The sequence below is a fragment of the Nipponia nippon genome, unplaced genomic scaffold, assembly GCF_047370975.1.
Source record: "Nipponia nippon isolate SJK-2023a ecotype South Korea unplaced genomic scaffold, ASM4737097v1 scaffold_1, whole genome shotgun sequence".
NCBI lineage: Eukaryota > Metazoa > Chordata > Aves > Pelecaniformes > Threskiornithidae > Nipponia > Nipponia nippon.
In genome coordinates, this window is record NW_028262290.1 from 85,086,745 (window position 1) to 85,103,490 (window position 16,746).

General features: G+C 37.9%; 1 protein-coding gene across 6 annotated transcripts in view; it reads right to left on the reverse strand.

The window, feature by feature from the left end:
* Positions 1 to 16,746, reverse strand: part of LOC104015341 (cadherin-12) — a 589,747-nt gene that overhangs the window by 75,731 nt on the left and 497,270 nt on the right. For 5 of the 6 annotated variants that reach the window (XM_087761238.1, XM_087761232.1, XM_087761247.1 and 2 more), the window contains one exon: positions 1,599 to 1,718. In XM_087761238.1, the coding sequence (XP_087617364.1) occupies positions 1,599 to 1,718 (120 nt within the window). Of the gene's footprint in view, positions 1 to 1,545; positions 1,719 to 16,746 lie in introns of those variants that run through there. The other variant, XM_087761274.1, reaches the window with a different exon arrangement.

Sequence of the window (16,746 nt, forward strand, 5' to 3'; positions counted from 1 at the left end):
AAGAACTGGAAATGCCAGAAGATCTGTAGTCCCGCCCAAGACCTGGATTTTAGAGAAAAACATTAAGCAGCATCCTGTGCATTATTATTCACATACTGTTTGTCTCTACAGTCATCGTTAGACCCACAGGTAACTCTCATATTGTGACCTTTCTCGTGTAAGACAGGTTACAGCCGATTATTGTTGCTCATAGAAGCATGAATCTATATGCTTTTTTCTGGTATAGGATTTTAAGCTATGCTGGGCTAGCTGTTTCATGAATCTTCCTTTACAGCTGTGTCCTTTCTTTTACCACCAAGGTCCACCTGAGTAACTCATTAAAGATATTAATAGACAGATGTGGAAACACTGGTTTGTATTATTTTCCAGGGTTAGCAGGATGCAGGCCATCACCTATGGTCCACTCAATACTCACTACTGAGTAATAGACGAGTGCATATGACACAGCAATTCAAAGTGCCATGGGAAAAAAATTTGTTCTTCAAGTACTAATAACTATTAATATTTTCTTGGGAAACTTGTACTAGAACTCAAATCATAGCTTCAGTAAAGTTTTTTCTTGCCATTGAATTCCTCCTCATTCTCTACAAGACTGAAATAATAATTAAAAAAAAGTATAAAGGTAAACACTTTTTTCCCCCCAGCCACTTGAAGAAGTCCCGTTTCAATTTGAAAAGTAAAGTTGCTCACTGCAAATTGCAATACATCTCCTGCTCAGTGGAGCATGTGACAAAGGAATGTGCCCATTGGTGATAGTGCACTAACAGCCCTATGAGGCTCTCACCACCAAACTAATGATTGATCAGGGATAAAGGCTCTTTAACACACAGTCTGACTTTCAAGTACAGCTTCACTGGAAGGAGAAACTATTTGCTGAAAGGGGCATATGGACAACTATACCTGTAACATTCAGAGTAACACAATGCATGGCATTCACCATGTAGGTTATTGTCTGCTTAACTGAATTACTAAATATAGAAATAAGAATGACATTTAGAAATATAGGACAAGATACCTAATTAACATGTCTACCAACTTCCAAATACTTCAGTCTCTTTAAACATATTATGCTTTTCTGCTCACACATCCAGGAACCCCAGACGAACATACTGTGCCCCAGGAAAAGAGGAAGGCAGGAGATGATTAGCTGTTCCACAGTCTCAAATTAGCTCTATATAGCAAAACAATCATTGCTAGAGAATTTCTGACCATAAGTTCAGCAAATAAAAATGTTGAGAAAAAAGAATGTAGACCCAAGATATGAAACTGAATCATCAGGAAAAAACAAAAAATAGAAAGCATGTAAGCAGATAAAGCTTTAGCTATAGAGAAATTGTAAAGCATGAAAAAAAAAAAAATTGTTCAATGTATACATATTTTAGCTATTCCAGGACTGACTGGAAGAGCATGTTTCTTTTGTTTCTACAACAGATTGTAATTCATTCAAAAACTAGTCAATACTCAAAACTGAATCATGTGCAAAGTTACTCTATTGGCTTTTGGCCATATCAGCCCAGTCCATATTTATTCATTGATAACGCCCACATGAATCAAAATCCAAAGTTTAAATCTTCCACTGTTGCAGATAAACTATTTACCCGTCTTCGGATCAATGGAGAAATATGGTTGCCCCTGAAGAATGCTGTAAACCACTCTAGCACTGTTTCCGTAAGTGGGATCATCAGCATCTGTCGCCTTTACTTGAAGCACATATGCACCTGCAAAGAAACACAGGTAATCACATTTTCAGTATAGAGCAGTGATCAGGCATATTTCAGACACATTAGTTCTGTTGCTAGTGGATTCTGTTGTAATTCTTGTTCTACTGGAAACAAGGTGAGAATAAAACAGTCAATTCTTCAACTCCATGCTAGCAATCATCTAGGTAAGAGCTGAGGCATAATGGGAAGCAGCCCACCATCAGAAGATATTTATAAACACTTTATGATGAATGCATTATTTACAAAAACTTTTTACCCCACACATATAGGATGGAGGCCTGGGGAAGTGCAATACTGGATTTTGAAAAAGGAGTATGTCCTATAGTTTTGTGAAAAGGTTGACAACTGTGGAAGTAAAATATGTGAGTTGCCTTCAAAACAAGTGTTTGGTCAAGCAGCTCCTGAATCTGCCAGTGAACCAATCTCTAACTACCTTAAAAAACTATACCACAGTCTCCTGAAGATGGAATTCACATTCCCATTGTAGAATGAAATTAGGTGTTTCGTTCAGCCAGTTGTCTTCAAAATCCAGACTTGAGTCTTCTTCCCTTTCCAATACAGTGCAGTAGGAAACAAAAGTACCATGGAGGAAGAACCTCCCCTTGATATTCTGTTTTCAGCCATGGTTATAGACCAGACCTAGTGCAGTTTGCTTTATATTCTGACTTAAAGGGGACCCACGCCATGGAGCAGAAGAAATGCACAAGAAGACAGAAAACTCACTGTAAATGGCAATAGTCTTGCAGAAATGTCTTGTTCCTCCTGCTGGTCACTAAGCAATTTACCTGCATTTCCCCACTGCCCCATAATGAAAATAATGTTCAAACTATAGTCTTCAGCAAAACAGACGGCCACATATTTAGGCTTTCCCATCAGCTTTGAATAGTTAATAGTTTCCTATGATCTTCTGTGGAAAGGAGTGTTGGGATTTGCAATGTTGATTTGGAGTCAGTGAGCCTATATGAGAAACAGCACAGGGAGGAGGGTTATCCCCCTGTTTTTGTTTTAAGAAATGTTCTGCATTTGGAGGTCATCTGACATTTTTTCAAGAATATCTACTGCAAGTGCTTCAAGACTGCTACTTTACTGTAATGAAAACTGGCAAGTTTCAAAGGATGTTCACAATCTAAAATTAACCTTAATGGACTTGTCGAAGTTTATTTCTGGGAGTGCCTCACTGAGAGATGGTCCACGTGAAAGGTCCCATGACTTAGACAGGAAAGTAACTCATTGCAAAGGTAGCTGTTTGGAGGATTTTTTTTTCAGTCCCCACCATCCCCCCATCTCTCCGTATGAGGACTGACAGTGGTGCTGAAGCGTTTGGAATTAACATTGTAAAAATACTTGCTGCATGATGGCTGGTCATACAAGACTGCTCCTGTTACAGTTGTTTATCAAACAATAGAGAATGAAAAGCTATTCCAAGAGATATTCTTTCTATCTCCTGAAGAAGACACAGATATATGTTATTTGACTAATAATCACTTTTTAAAGTCAATAGGTTGATTATGTTTTTAAGCTGAGGGCAAGTTTCATTAAAATCAACTTCTAAAAGAAATAAAAGATTAGCAATGAATAAGTGAATGAAAATAAACTATTGAGATGGATTCAGTTAACTAAAAGCCTGAGGTTACTCTCTTGATTTTCTGGATGTGAAAGGTGAGGAATGATACGTGTTAGAGAAGACCAAAGTCCAGGTTCAGTATAACAACTGTGGAAGCAGTGCCTACCCAAACTCTTGCACCTTTCTTTACATAACACATTACCATAACCGACTATACATTAAATAGCTTAGACAAGCCCAGCTGGAGGAATACATTTTCCTACTGGAATGACAGACAGAAGCAATCTAATATCTGTACAGCATTTAATGGTTTTCATCTGTTCCTGGCCACAAGGAGTATCTTTGTAATAGGATCTCCCACTTTCAGCCCTGTCTTCTGGTCCAGAAATTCAGGGAGCCACAGCAATAACTTAGTTCTACTCCAGTGACCAAGATGGAGAAGGAAATTGTAGCTTTCAAATTTTTTCTCCTCTTCCCTTGAAAAACAGAAGTTCACTGTACGTGTCACTTTTGGACGCTTACTGTTGTGGAAGAAAAAGGGAGATCTGTTCCTTCTGGAGCAACTACACTGACAAAACATGTCATGTTCACTCACTGTACAGTACAAATTCCCTTCCTGGTATACACACAACTGTCTGCCTTCATTGCTACAGTATCTTACTACCTTTCCAACCTAAAAAATTCAGTCTACTTTTTCCACTGAAAAGTAATGTTAGCTTTTAACATACTTGCCGCCTTCTTTCCTCCCTACCAAAATGTTCAGTCTTTCACTGTGTTCTGACCTTAGGCTGGTGAGTTTTGCTTCCCTCTGAAGATTCTGAGATGCGTAGGTCTGAGCTGGAACTGGGTGACTGAGCACTCTGGCTGACAAGTGTGTTGCTTCAGGACTGGTTTAAGACAATAGCCTGCACTTCTACCAAAAAAAAGCAATGCTGTCACACATTCCCAAGTCTCCCCTTGGGGCAGGACTCATGTTTCTGATGCCACACTGGTTGCTACTTCAGGGAGCTGATTATAGTTTGTCTTCTGAGTATGAATTGACAAAATTTTGTCATCATGTTACTCAGACCTTTGCTTTGCACCTTGAAGGGAGCAACATTCTCCATAAGAGGGCAGGACAGGCAAGACCATGATTTACAAACGCAAAAGCAGAAAGTAAAGTTTCTTTGTATGTGCACATATTTTCTGAAGTGCTGAGCACTGAGAAGACCTACCAAAGGTCAGGATTTAAAAATCTGATGTTTCTGGAAAGCTAGCCACAACACCCGCCTTTCTCACAGATTATCAACAGAGAACTTGCAAACACCATAATGAAGATCGCTCCAACACTTGAGTCTATCTATCTGATAGAAACAGCAGACCTGTCACACAGAGCACTGGCCGTCACCTCAAGAGGGCGAATCACTTATTTTACTACTGGGTGTTCACATCGACTAACTTTGGACAACAAATGTAGACAGTTAAAAGGCTCCTAAAGTCAGGCAGTGAGGAAAATCTCATGTTACCTAATCAATACTTTTGCAGCACTTTTGGACTTCAGAATATATCATCTTTATGAATTTTGCTTCACTGCATCTCACTTGCAAATTGAAAACAACACATAAGTCTATATGCCAGCTCTTTTAAAAAAGAATTCTTAAACCTAATATTGTACTGATCTTGAGATTTGAAATCAATATTAACTGATACATTGAAGCTACAATGAGATAAAATAAATCATAAATGTGATTCGATTTTAAGAAAATTATTTAAAAAGAAAGCATTGCTCCTCTTAAGTACTTAAGCTGTTAGTTAAATAGTAATGTTTATTTTCTATCCATTTCAGTTACAATTCTGCACCTGTATTTATCACTGTCAGAGCTTTTCCTTTAATCCTTAGAAGCTCAGTTCAGGAAAAAATAATTACAGTGTACTTTGAAGAGGACTGTAAGATATGCTAGTTTTCTATGCTAGTTTGCTATGCTAGGTCATATTCAGAAGGCAGATCTAGCTCTGGTAAAGTTTGTGCAAAAAATGCTGCAGTCCTATGGAAAACTTTAAGAACTTTTTACCTTCATATGAACAGTGTGATTTATTCATTTATTTGTATAATCATAGATAAAATAACAACTCATTTATTTACTATTTTACTCTATCAAATCAATACTTAGAATAAATCTGATTTTGTCTCCTTATGGTTAAATGACATTTCATTATTATTATAAAAGAGATCAAGAAGGAAAGATGATCTGTATTTAATAGATAAAAAACTATTTATGTTTTATCTCATTATGCCTACTTTTTTGTGCACATGGTAGAGTATTTAAGTTCTATTCAGATCTGCAATAAAAGATAACCCACAACAAAAAGTCATATGCAATGAATAAGATATATCAGCATGACACTGAATTAGTGGAATTCATAAATGTATTTCGGCCAGGTGAAATAAAACAGAAAAAAAATCCCAAATCCAACAATTGTAATTGATTTTGATACTGTCCCGCAAAACATCCTTATCTCTAAAATGCAGAGACATGGATTTGACATGGCCCACTCGATGGATAAGGAATTGGCTGGATGGTCACACTAAAGTAGTTGCAGTCAGTCCCGGTGGAGACCAGCGACGAGTGGTGCCCTCAGGGGTCTGTATTGGGACCAGTATTATTTAACATCTTTGTCAGGGACATGGACAGGGGGATTGAGCGCACCCTCAGCAAGTCTGCAGATGACACCAAGCTGAGTGGCATGGCTGATACTCTAGTGGAAAGGGATGCCATCCAGAGGGACCTGGACAGGCTTGTGAGGTGAGCCCATTCGAATCTCATGAAGTTCAACAAGGCCAAGTGCAAGGTCCTGCACCTGGGTCAGGGCAATCCCAAACACAGATACAGGCTGGGTAATGAGTGGATTGAGAGCAGCCCTGAGGAGAAGGACTTTGAGGTATTGGTGGATGAAAAACTGAATATGAGCTGGCAATCTGCGCTCGCAGCCCAGAGAGTCAATTGCATCCTGGGCTGCATCAAAAGAAGTGTGGCTAGCAGGTCGAGGGAGGTGATTCTTCCCTTCTACTCCACTCTCGTGAGAGCCCACGTGGAGTACTGTGTTCAGCTCTGGGGCCCCCAGCATAAGAAAGACATGGACCTGTTGGAGCAGGTCCAGAGAAGGGCCACAAACATGATCAGGGAGCTGGAGCACCTCCCATATTAAGACAGGCTGAGAGTTGGGGTTGTTTAGCCCAGAGAAGAGAAGGTTCCAGAGTGACCTTCCAGTGACCTTCCAGTACATAAAGGGGGCCTACAGGAAAGATGGGGAGGGCCTCTTTATCAGGGAGTGTAGCGATAGGACAAGGGGTAATGGTTTTAAACTGAAAGAGGGTAGATTTAAATTAGATATAAGTAAGAAATTCTTTACTGTGAGGGTGGTGAGACACTGGAACAGGTTGCCCAGAGAAGTTGTGGATGTCTCTTCCCTGGAAATGTTCAAGGTCAGGTTGGATGGGGCTTTGAGCAACCTGATCTAGTGGAAGATGTCCCTGTCCATGGCAGGAGTGTTGGAACCAGATGATTTTTAACATCCCTTCCAACCCAAACCATTCTATGATTCACAACTGAATGCATGGATTGGTAACACTTCAGAATAAGAGAAACTTTACAAAGTATACTAAATTAACACAAATCAAGAACTACTGACTCTCTATATTCATCAGCTTCTCTTAAGTTCTAACAGGTTTAGGTAAGAAATGCTCAATTAAGATATTCAAGCAACATTAATTTTCCTTATTATGATGTAAGTAATCACACATGTTTAAGATGTTGGTATGTGAGGTATTGAATGTGTTAGTGGGGGGGATTTTTAATAAGCAAAGTTGGTCATTTTTCATAAATGTAATCCATACAGTGTCTCAGGAGACTGAAACAACAGATACAGCAGTAAACATGTTTATGTCTTTTTGCATATTCAAAGCAAAGTTACTGTGGCTGAGAATGGATTTTGGAGCTCACCCCCTATTTCATCATTTGTTTCCTAAGCCCTAGCAACAGCAGCTTAAAACTAATCCATATCCTTTTTACAAAGCAGTTACCATTTCCCTTTCTTTTCAAAACCGCTATGACCAGCAAGTGGCTTCTGCTATATACCACCAGCAGCAGCTTCCTCCAAACCAGAAATTATTTACCAAAACAAAGATTTGCTGAAAGAGTGTGAGCCAGAATGAGTGTTTTCATGGCGATACTTACAGTGGAGTTCATGTCACCTATTATTAGACTTCTACCGTGTAGGCGTCTACACTCAGGCCAAGCACCTGCAGCTCACTTTGCAGCCAGGGGCTGGGTGCAGGGAGCCTGGTAGCACTGGTCTGCACGTGCCAGTGATGCACAGGTAGGCATGTAAAACACTACAGCTGAATCCATGTCTATGTCTAAGTTCTCATGCAAAAATGTGACGTTTCAGAGTCAAGGAAGCAGACAGCAGCCATCAGCATGCCTGAAAATTCTGCCATCGACTTAGGTGCCTGACAATTCCTGCACAGACTAATTCTTAGCTGTCTAAAAATATTAGTTTAGATATTCTTAGGTACATGCTCCAGGTAATTCAACCTTATTACACAAAAGAAAGAAGAAATGTTGATTTATAAACTAAGTTTTATTAAGGCAGACATTCAAAGTCATATTTTAGCCTGATAAATAGCAGGCACTGAATATGAAAAATAATCCATTTCACAGTGATAGCAGTTTCAACTGTATTAATTCATTTGTCAGATCTTTTACAACAAACAGATAATATGTAAAGCTTATATTTTTATGAGAGGTCAGGCATGTTTTTTAATGTGCCTCCAGTCATTTACTAACTTAAATATATACCTAATGTTCTGAACAGGTTTTCTGAAATTGGTTTCTCATCCTCTCAGTATTATCAAGCATTGCCCATTGTATCTAACAAGCTTTTTATTTTATTGCAAAGCATAAAACCAATATACATTTAAAAGTAAAGACTAAAATGTAATTATTTTTTTCCAGGCAATAATACAGTACACTACAGCTGTAAATCTTTAATGCACAAAGGTAGTGATGGAGGATCATATTTACTATAGCTCCTGACATTTTAATTAAAATACATACTTACATTACTACATAAAGTAACCAAATGAACAAAAAATACAATATTTTTGTTGTTTGAAAATACCTTATATGATAGATAGCATTTTAAAAGGCTTATATTTTTTATTTTTGATGTGCAATCATCAAATATTTGATGTAAGGCATTATAAAATGCAGAGGAATGGAATGATGTGCTTACGTAGTTATTTATGTTTTAGAAAGAAAAGAAAAATAATGCTAAACCATTCACATGGCTCAAGGAAATTGTATGGAATTTTAATGAAGATTATATTTTCATTAAAATAATACAGACAATATTGAGGACTAACATGTTGTAAATATTTGTTTTAATCACAGCAAGCATACTGGCCTGAATTTTAATCTGGCTAAAGTCCAAAGACAATCCAGCAATAACTGCAAATAGAATGGGGCCCAAGATCTCTAACTCATTGGCCAAACTGACTAAAATAGCACTAAAAAAGCCTTGTAGTTCATATTAGAATGACTGGAGGGAACTATAGGAAGCCTGAGTTTATACCATAATGAGAATGTTTATGAAATAAGGATTTGACTTCTAGAACTATTACCATTTTTTCTGACAGTCTTTCATGAGTAAAAATGCTACTTTGCCAAAATCAAAAGAATCTCTGAAAGAAAAGCAGTATTGATTAAATATTTTCCCATCCTAAATGGACAGGAGGAAAGAGCGGCATACCTGCTGGCATAGAAACTCACTACTTTGCACAATATTCTTCCTCAACAATTCCCAGAATACCACCATGGCAGTCCAAACAACATCCATCCTCTTCAGAATTCAAGTTAAAACCTAATCAATATATACTTTTTTATGTTTTCTTTTTTTGGGGGGGGGCGGGGGGGGGAAAGGAAAAGTGAACTGATGACTCATTGCAGCACTACATTGCAATTCAGATCAGGAGATCCCCTGTCTCAATAAATATTCCCCTGACCTGCCACTGGCAGTTTTAACAAAGCTCTAGTACTGGGAGAACATGTGCATCTGTAAAGAGAGATGCTGACATTGCTCTTTTGGGGATTATCTTTTATAGAAGAAATTACCAATAATGTGTTTTGAAGATATATACCTGAAGCTGACTTCCACTAAAGTAATGTGAGGAAGGCATATTTTACTTGGAAAAGCTGGTTTCCAGTTTATGTATTCATGGCTGTGCAGCCCTGATAATAGCACAAGCTTGCTGGCTCCATCAATATCTTGAACACTAGACACAATCATGGAAGCACACTTTTCTCCTGTTTTGCATTCCAGACATCACACTGAATATATATATTTTTTTCTCTCAGCTGTCAGAAGCAGCCATGTCCCCAAAAGCAATGCTGCCATTCCCTGTTGTAATTGATGAAGAATGGCAGCTTTTTGCTAATACTTTTGCTGTGCTGTTAGCTAAAAGCAGTGGTTGCAAGTCTCAGCATTCAGTGCGTAATCAAACATATTTCTAGTATCTCCAGAATAACATTTGATTTACAGTGTCAGCAATCCAGGAAGTATGGAAGCTGGCTTTGCTAAGCTGAACCACATACACTGATTTCACCTGGAAAACAGTACTTTAAGTGTTGAGGTTTTTTCCTGGCAAACTGGAAGACATGGCATTGTGAAGAACAAATATTTTTTTTGTTTCTTCTTCCTTATGTCATTAATGGTTTTATAAAAAGCAAAGTAGAACTAAGGTTTTAGAAAGAGTCAGCACATTTTATTGCCCACAATGTTTTTGTCTCAAAGTCTTTCTTGCTAATTAATTAATAAGTCCCTTTCTCCTGGCTATCCCTGTCTCCCTCATGGACGATGAGGGTAAACAGGGGAAACCTACAGCTGTAGGTTTTTTAGATAATTATTTAGCTTGGAAAACAGCAAAGTAATTATTTTCTTTCCCCTTTTTTTTCCTACCCTCATCTGTTGAGGTCAGCCAGAGTTAAGTCACTAAGGGCACACAATCTGGCTAAGCTAATAATGACTCTGTTAGCAGTGAATGTTTATTTAATTTATTTATTTTTATTAATTTAGGCTATTTATTTATTTATAAAGACATCCAGCTGTTTACACAGTCCCAAGGCTGTGATAATATTTACAGAGGTTGCACTTCTGAAGAAAACAAGGAGCTTGAAATAGCAGCTAATAGTCTATACCCAATACGCACATAAACAAGTAGCCTAGTAAAGTAACTGCTGGAAATAATGTGCAAGGAGAGCAGCACAAGAACCAATTAGCAAATACTAAGCTTAATATCCATCTGTTTGAGAAATACATTTCTTGAGAGTAATTTTTCCTTTCTGCTTTCAAGTCTGTGGATTGTTTTCCTCTTACCAATGTGACACAAGATCCTCTCACATATATGAAATTTAGCAAATAGAAAGACTTAGCTTTGACTTTTGCTCTTGTAATCTTGACAACTTGATAACTTTTTAGGCAATGGCTCAACAGGGACTTAATTTTGCCAGTATACCCATCATGGCTACCATGTGGGAGATGAGAATAAAAAAAAACAGTATACCCTTTAATCATGATAGTTGTGCTGGCAAAATCCCTACTGTAGATGTCTCTGTGCTGATAAAAGCATGCTTTTATTGGTTTAGTTCATGTTTTGCAGGGCGGTGCTGTAAGCCATATTAGAAGAAAGAACCTTTCTGATATCAAATGCTATGTCTGAACTAGAGGACTTTGCCAAAAACACTGTATGAAATTAGATGTGCCCTGGAAAATAAATATGTTTTTCAATGGAATTGTGAAATAATAGATGTTAGCCATACCTGATGCACTGAAATCTTAAGGGTTTGAAGAAAAAAGAATCAACTCCAGAATAATAGCACAAAGAGTTGATATTCATTTATTAATCCATAAAGTGTTTCAGTGTGATCAAAATATTTTTCAGATGCAAATGTTCGAAGAAAAGGCTAAGTATTAAGCTCAATTTGAGTGAGGAAAGTGATATACTGGAATGGATTCCTAGCTTTTGAATGCTAATGCAACTTGATGGTTGTCACGATGTTTAGCTGTTCAGCACTTGTTAAAATCAGCTGCATGCCTTTCAACACCATACCATCCTTCTAGTGCCAGATGAAGGAGTACCAGGAAAAGAAGTATTTTTAAGCAATCCAGGAAACTACATTCACTTTTCTCATGGAAAAGCTCCTGGAGATTCTTAAGATGAGGCAAAAGTCTTGAAACTATGACTTTCCACACACACACACCACACACACCCCCAAAAATGTATGCCAAAAATGGTGGACGTTACACAAAGAATTCAGGAGAAAGCACGTCATAGTGTACTTCCATTATTTACTCTTTGAAGCTTTCATGAGCTGGAGTTTCACACATCAGTTCTTCAAATGTCAAATGATTTATTCAGAATGTAGTAATAAGAAAACTTGAGCTTTACACAGGACACAAGAAAAAATTTGTGTGAAATAAATGTCATTCATACTGAATGTCAGTTAAAGGGACTTCGGTTTGATTCTCAGTAGGTGTTCGGATGGTATATGGAGGCTGGTTTGTTTCATTTATTTTTACCAGATGTTGGACCTGGTTAGAAATAATTTAATTCTATGCTCACCCACCTGAATAAAGTTCATTTCTACACCAGAATTTGGTGAAAAAATATTTTAGTTTTGAATGACAGAAAGAAGTTTATCATGACCTTTTGGCCAGTTATATTTTAATAGCGGCATGCACTTAGGATCAAATTTTAGTAACCAAATTTCATATTAATCTGATGACATTGCAAGGAAAAGAGACTTGGAGAAGCTGATGATTGAGCACTTTTAAAGTTTGTTTTGACTGCATCACATCTCCTTCTACCTACTTGAAGTGTTGTGGCTAAATCTCTCAAGAAGGATGCAGAGCAGTCTTCATGAACATTTTTTTCCTTCATGTTTCTTTGTATTTACCTTTAGACCTTTTCTCCTACTTAAAATTGACAAATCTCCTAAGGGAAAACTTGGATTAGGCAGAGGCACGATAACATGCAAAAGTAACCTCAGAACACAACAGTGACTTCTACACGATCTAGTATGCAATGTGATATTCTGTGAAAGGTGCAGATTTTTCTTTAATTATTTAATCAGAATATTGCTTTGAAGACATTCCTACTACTTCAGGATCAAAGCACTGAAGAATCCATCAAATTTTCCTCTATACATTTGCATTAAAATTTAAAATGTCATCTGATCCATTCAGTGACTTAATTCATAATTTCTATACTATTCTACATAGCTTCCTACATCAACATCCAACTACACTAACCTTCAGCAGTGATAGGGGACAGTAACCCCACATACCCATGATAGGGGTCTGACTATAGGGGCTTCACAACTTAGAATGGCATGGATGTCCTCAGGTCCCACAAAAGGTTTCCCTCATGTAAACTCATTTGCAAGAATAAGAAAAATGGTAAAAGAGGCATTGCTACTCCAAGTGACATCAGACTCAGCCTCCGTCACAAACAGTATTTCAGAAAAAAAGGTGGAAGAAATCCATAATTTGAAAACATTAGGATAACACGGTCCTATGTAAGTCCTGGTCTGATTCCTAGCAGTGGTTGGTTTAAACCCTGAAACACAAGCCATCATATCTCTTCCAAACATCTCTTACCTTTTACCACAATAGTTGGACCTTCCTCAAACAAAGCTAATGAACTAATTTCCCTTTCTACAAGAACAGGGTAAGGAGTAATGAACTGAACATACAGCAAAACAGACAGAGGGTTTTGATGGATGAACAAACACACTTTGCACAGGGCTGACTGTGGTGACTCTTCTCCTCATCTGGGCATTTTATTCCCTCTCAGAAACCCCATCCCTGTTGTAGGAATGACCCAGCCACTTGTAAAGGTACAAACCGAGGTCAACTTCAGATTTCCTTGATAATTCATAGCAGTTTAGTGGACTTTGTACAAGCAGCTGAATCATCCTTGCAGCAGAAACTCCTGAGAGAGAGGTGGAACAAACAGCTGGCAACAGAAAACAGTGCAGGCATTCAGGTTAAGAGTAGTCAGTCTTCAAACAGAGCTCTAATTTTATATATTAGTATTATATATTAGTATTTATATACTGAGGCCCCGCCCCCCCTTTTTTTTGACTAGAGTAATTATAGTGTCACCACCTTTGGAAGTTCTTGAGAACAGATTAGACATTCATTAGGAATGACATATATGTGATTGATCCTCATGGAAATGCAGTAAGTAAATATGAGATCCCTTCTCCCTGGGGTTGTTCAGCCTGGAGAAGGCTGCAGGGAGACCTTATTGCAGCCTTTCAATACTCAAAGGGGGCTTATGAAAAAGATGGGGACAAAGTTTTTAGTATGGCCTGTTGCAATAGGACAAAGGGTAATCATTTTAAACAAAAAGAGGGCAGACTCAGACTAGATATAAGGAAGAAATTTTTCACAATGAGGGTGGTGAAACACTGGAACAGGTTGCCTAGACAGGTGGTAGATGCCCCATCCTTGGAAACATTCAAGGACAGGCTAGATAGGGCTCTAAGCAACCTGATCTAGTTGAAGATGCCCCTGCCCATTGCAAGGGGGTTGGACTAGATGACCTTTAAAGGTCCCTTCCATCCCAAAGCATTCTATGATTCTAACCCTAGCTTTGTGATTCTGTGCACTGTATAAACAGACATCCGTCCCCTCAGGGTATTATTATGTCCTTTCCCTTGTAGCTACAATAGAAATGCCCCTGCATTAGCATTTTCATTTGGTTCAGGACTGCACTTTTGAAGCAAATCTTTCAATTGTCTCCACTTACTATGCTCTGGTTAATATGTGAAACAGTCTTTAAGTGTGCAAACTGGATTATTTTGGAGTGAAGCTAAGATGGAAGATATGTTGTAGGTATGCACCTGATGCAAGGCAGCTGTTAATAGGTAGGTGTTCAGTCCAAGGGGCCAGATGAGAGTTTATTTGAAACCATGAGAGGAGATATACTCTGGATGCCAAGTTCTCAGCATTCACTGTTTCATCACACAAATCTGTTTCTGTTGCATCATATAGCTGTCTAGTATGATGTAGGTAGCCCTCTTTCTTTTGTACAGTATCAGGAGTAACACTTCTCCAATCCTTTTCAGAGCCTTTAGATACTACCATAACAATGCATAGGTATAATTATTATTTCACATACAGGACATTTGCAAATTGATTAGTAAAAATCTATAAAGTTTTAACTGAAGAGAGAAAATGTTATAGTAACACTACTATGCATATTTAGCCAATTTAGCACTGAAAATATAATAATTTAGTGATTAGGAGAGAGAAGAAATTCAAGCTACAAGGTCATATTAAACATATGGAAGGTTAAATATACTCATTTAAAATAATCTGTAAGCATGACTTTCCTGTCTCAAGTATCTTATATTAGTGTGATAATTCCCTTCTTTTCATGTGGCTGCATACTGCTTTTTTTCTAAAATCATGTTACAACTCTCTAGTGTACCAGTCTGATTTGTTATTGATCTGAACAGTAAATCCAATTTTGTATGTACTTCATAATTTGGATCAGTATAATGCCTTGACAATACAGTATTATTGAACAAAACCTCAAGAATCCTTCGCAGCAGGCAAATTTCTGGACTGTGTGCTGCAAGACTAGGGACTTAAAACCAGTTTTCTTAAGAAAAGCCCAGCGAACCAAAGAAAATGTCAGCGTTTCACTGGAGGAACGCACGTCCCAGGCATAACTAGGAGGATGTTCTTTGCCAAAAGGTCACAGAAACATGCTTTTCACTCTTTTCTGTCTTACTAAGCATGTCTCTGTTTCAAGATACTGCAGGCAGAATTTTTCTCAGCATCAGGAAAGACAGTGACTGGAACAGGGAGATCTTGTCCTGTACTTAACTTCTATACCAGACTGTTGGTCAACAAAGTATTTCACTATTTCTTAGATTCTTCACGATAAAATGGAACCATGAGCCTTCACACTCACACTGGTAGGTATTGTTCTAAGACAGTTCAATGCACGGTAATTTTTGGTGCTCTAATGTGGTGATAATAGAGAGGTCTTCTATTATATCACTGGTCATGTGTCGTGGTTTAACCCCAGCCACCAACTAAGCACCACACAGCCACTCGCTCACTCCCCCGCAGTGGGATGGGGGAGAGAATCAGAAGAGTAAAAGTGAGACAACTCGTGGGTTGAGATAACAACAGTTTAATAACTGAAATAAAATATAATAATAATAATAATAATAATAATAATAATAATAATAATAATGACGACAACAGCCACAATAAAAATAATAATAAATTGTAATGAAAAGGAAAAAAAAAACAAACAAAAAAGAGAGAAACAAAAGACAAGTGATGCAAATGAAAAACAATTGCTCACCACCAACCGACCAATGCCCAGCCTGCCCCCGAGCAGTGGCCCCCGCAGCCAGCTTTCCCCTAGTTTATATACTGAGCATGATGTCATATGGTATGGAATATTCCTTTGGCCAGTTTGGGTCAGCTGTCCTGGCTGTGCCCCCTCCCAGCTTCTTGTGTATCTCCAGCCTTCTCAGTCGGTAGAGCATAAGAAGCTGAAAAGTCCTTGACTGGTGTAAGCACTACTTAGCAACAACTAAAACATGGGTGTGTTATCAACATTATTATCGTCCTAAATCCAAAACACAGCACTATACCAGCTACTAGGAAGAATATTAACCCTATCCCAGCTGAAACCAGTACCTCATGCCATAATAATATATATAATTTGGAAATGCAGCATTAGGCAGAACACCAGACTATCCCAATCTGAGACACACAAAGCAGTATATCACATTCTTCAAATTCCTTAAAGTCATGCCTTTGAAAGAATTATGGACTACAGTCAAGAAGCAGTCAAACAACAATCTCAAGAGCCGACAGAATTACAAAATATTGCTTATTTGGGACAATATGATATTTTAGAAGGCATCTTGTAACTTAAGGCTGTGCAAATACCTGGGTTTTTTTTTGTTTGTTTGTCATGTTAAAAACTGAAAGATAAAGTGTGGCTTTTGGAATAAAGAAAAAAAAACCTCGAGCAAAACTATGATTTTAAGTTAATTTCAAGCATTCCAATACCTGCAAAACATTTCAGTTTTGAGCATGGTAAACAGGCAACAGCAAGAAAGCTTTTGTTTCCAGGATGGCATGAGGAGTGGAAGAGACACTCACGTATGCTGTGGGAGTTCACAATTCAGACGCCTTTTTTTGCCTGAGGAAGTTTAGATTCATACTGCCCACATTTCTGGAAAATTTCGTACATGTGACTGCTTATAAACTTTTACATTTCATTTATTTAATTATTCACAAAGTTACATGCTTTTTTTCTAAGACAGCTTCCTGACTCTCATGCAATGTCACTCCTTCTTTCATTTTCTCCTTCTCAGTTTCTTC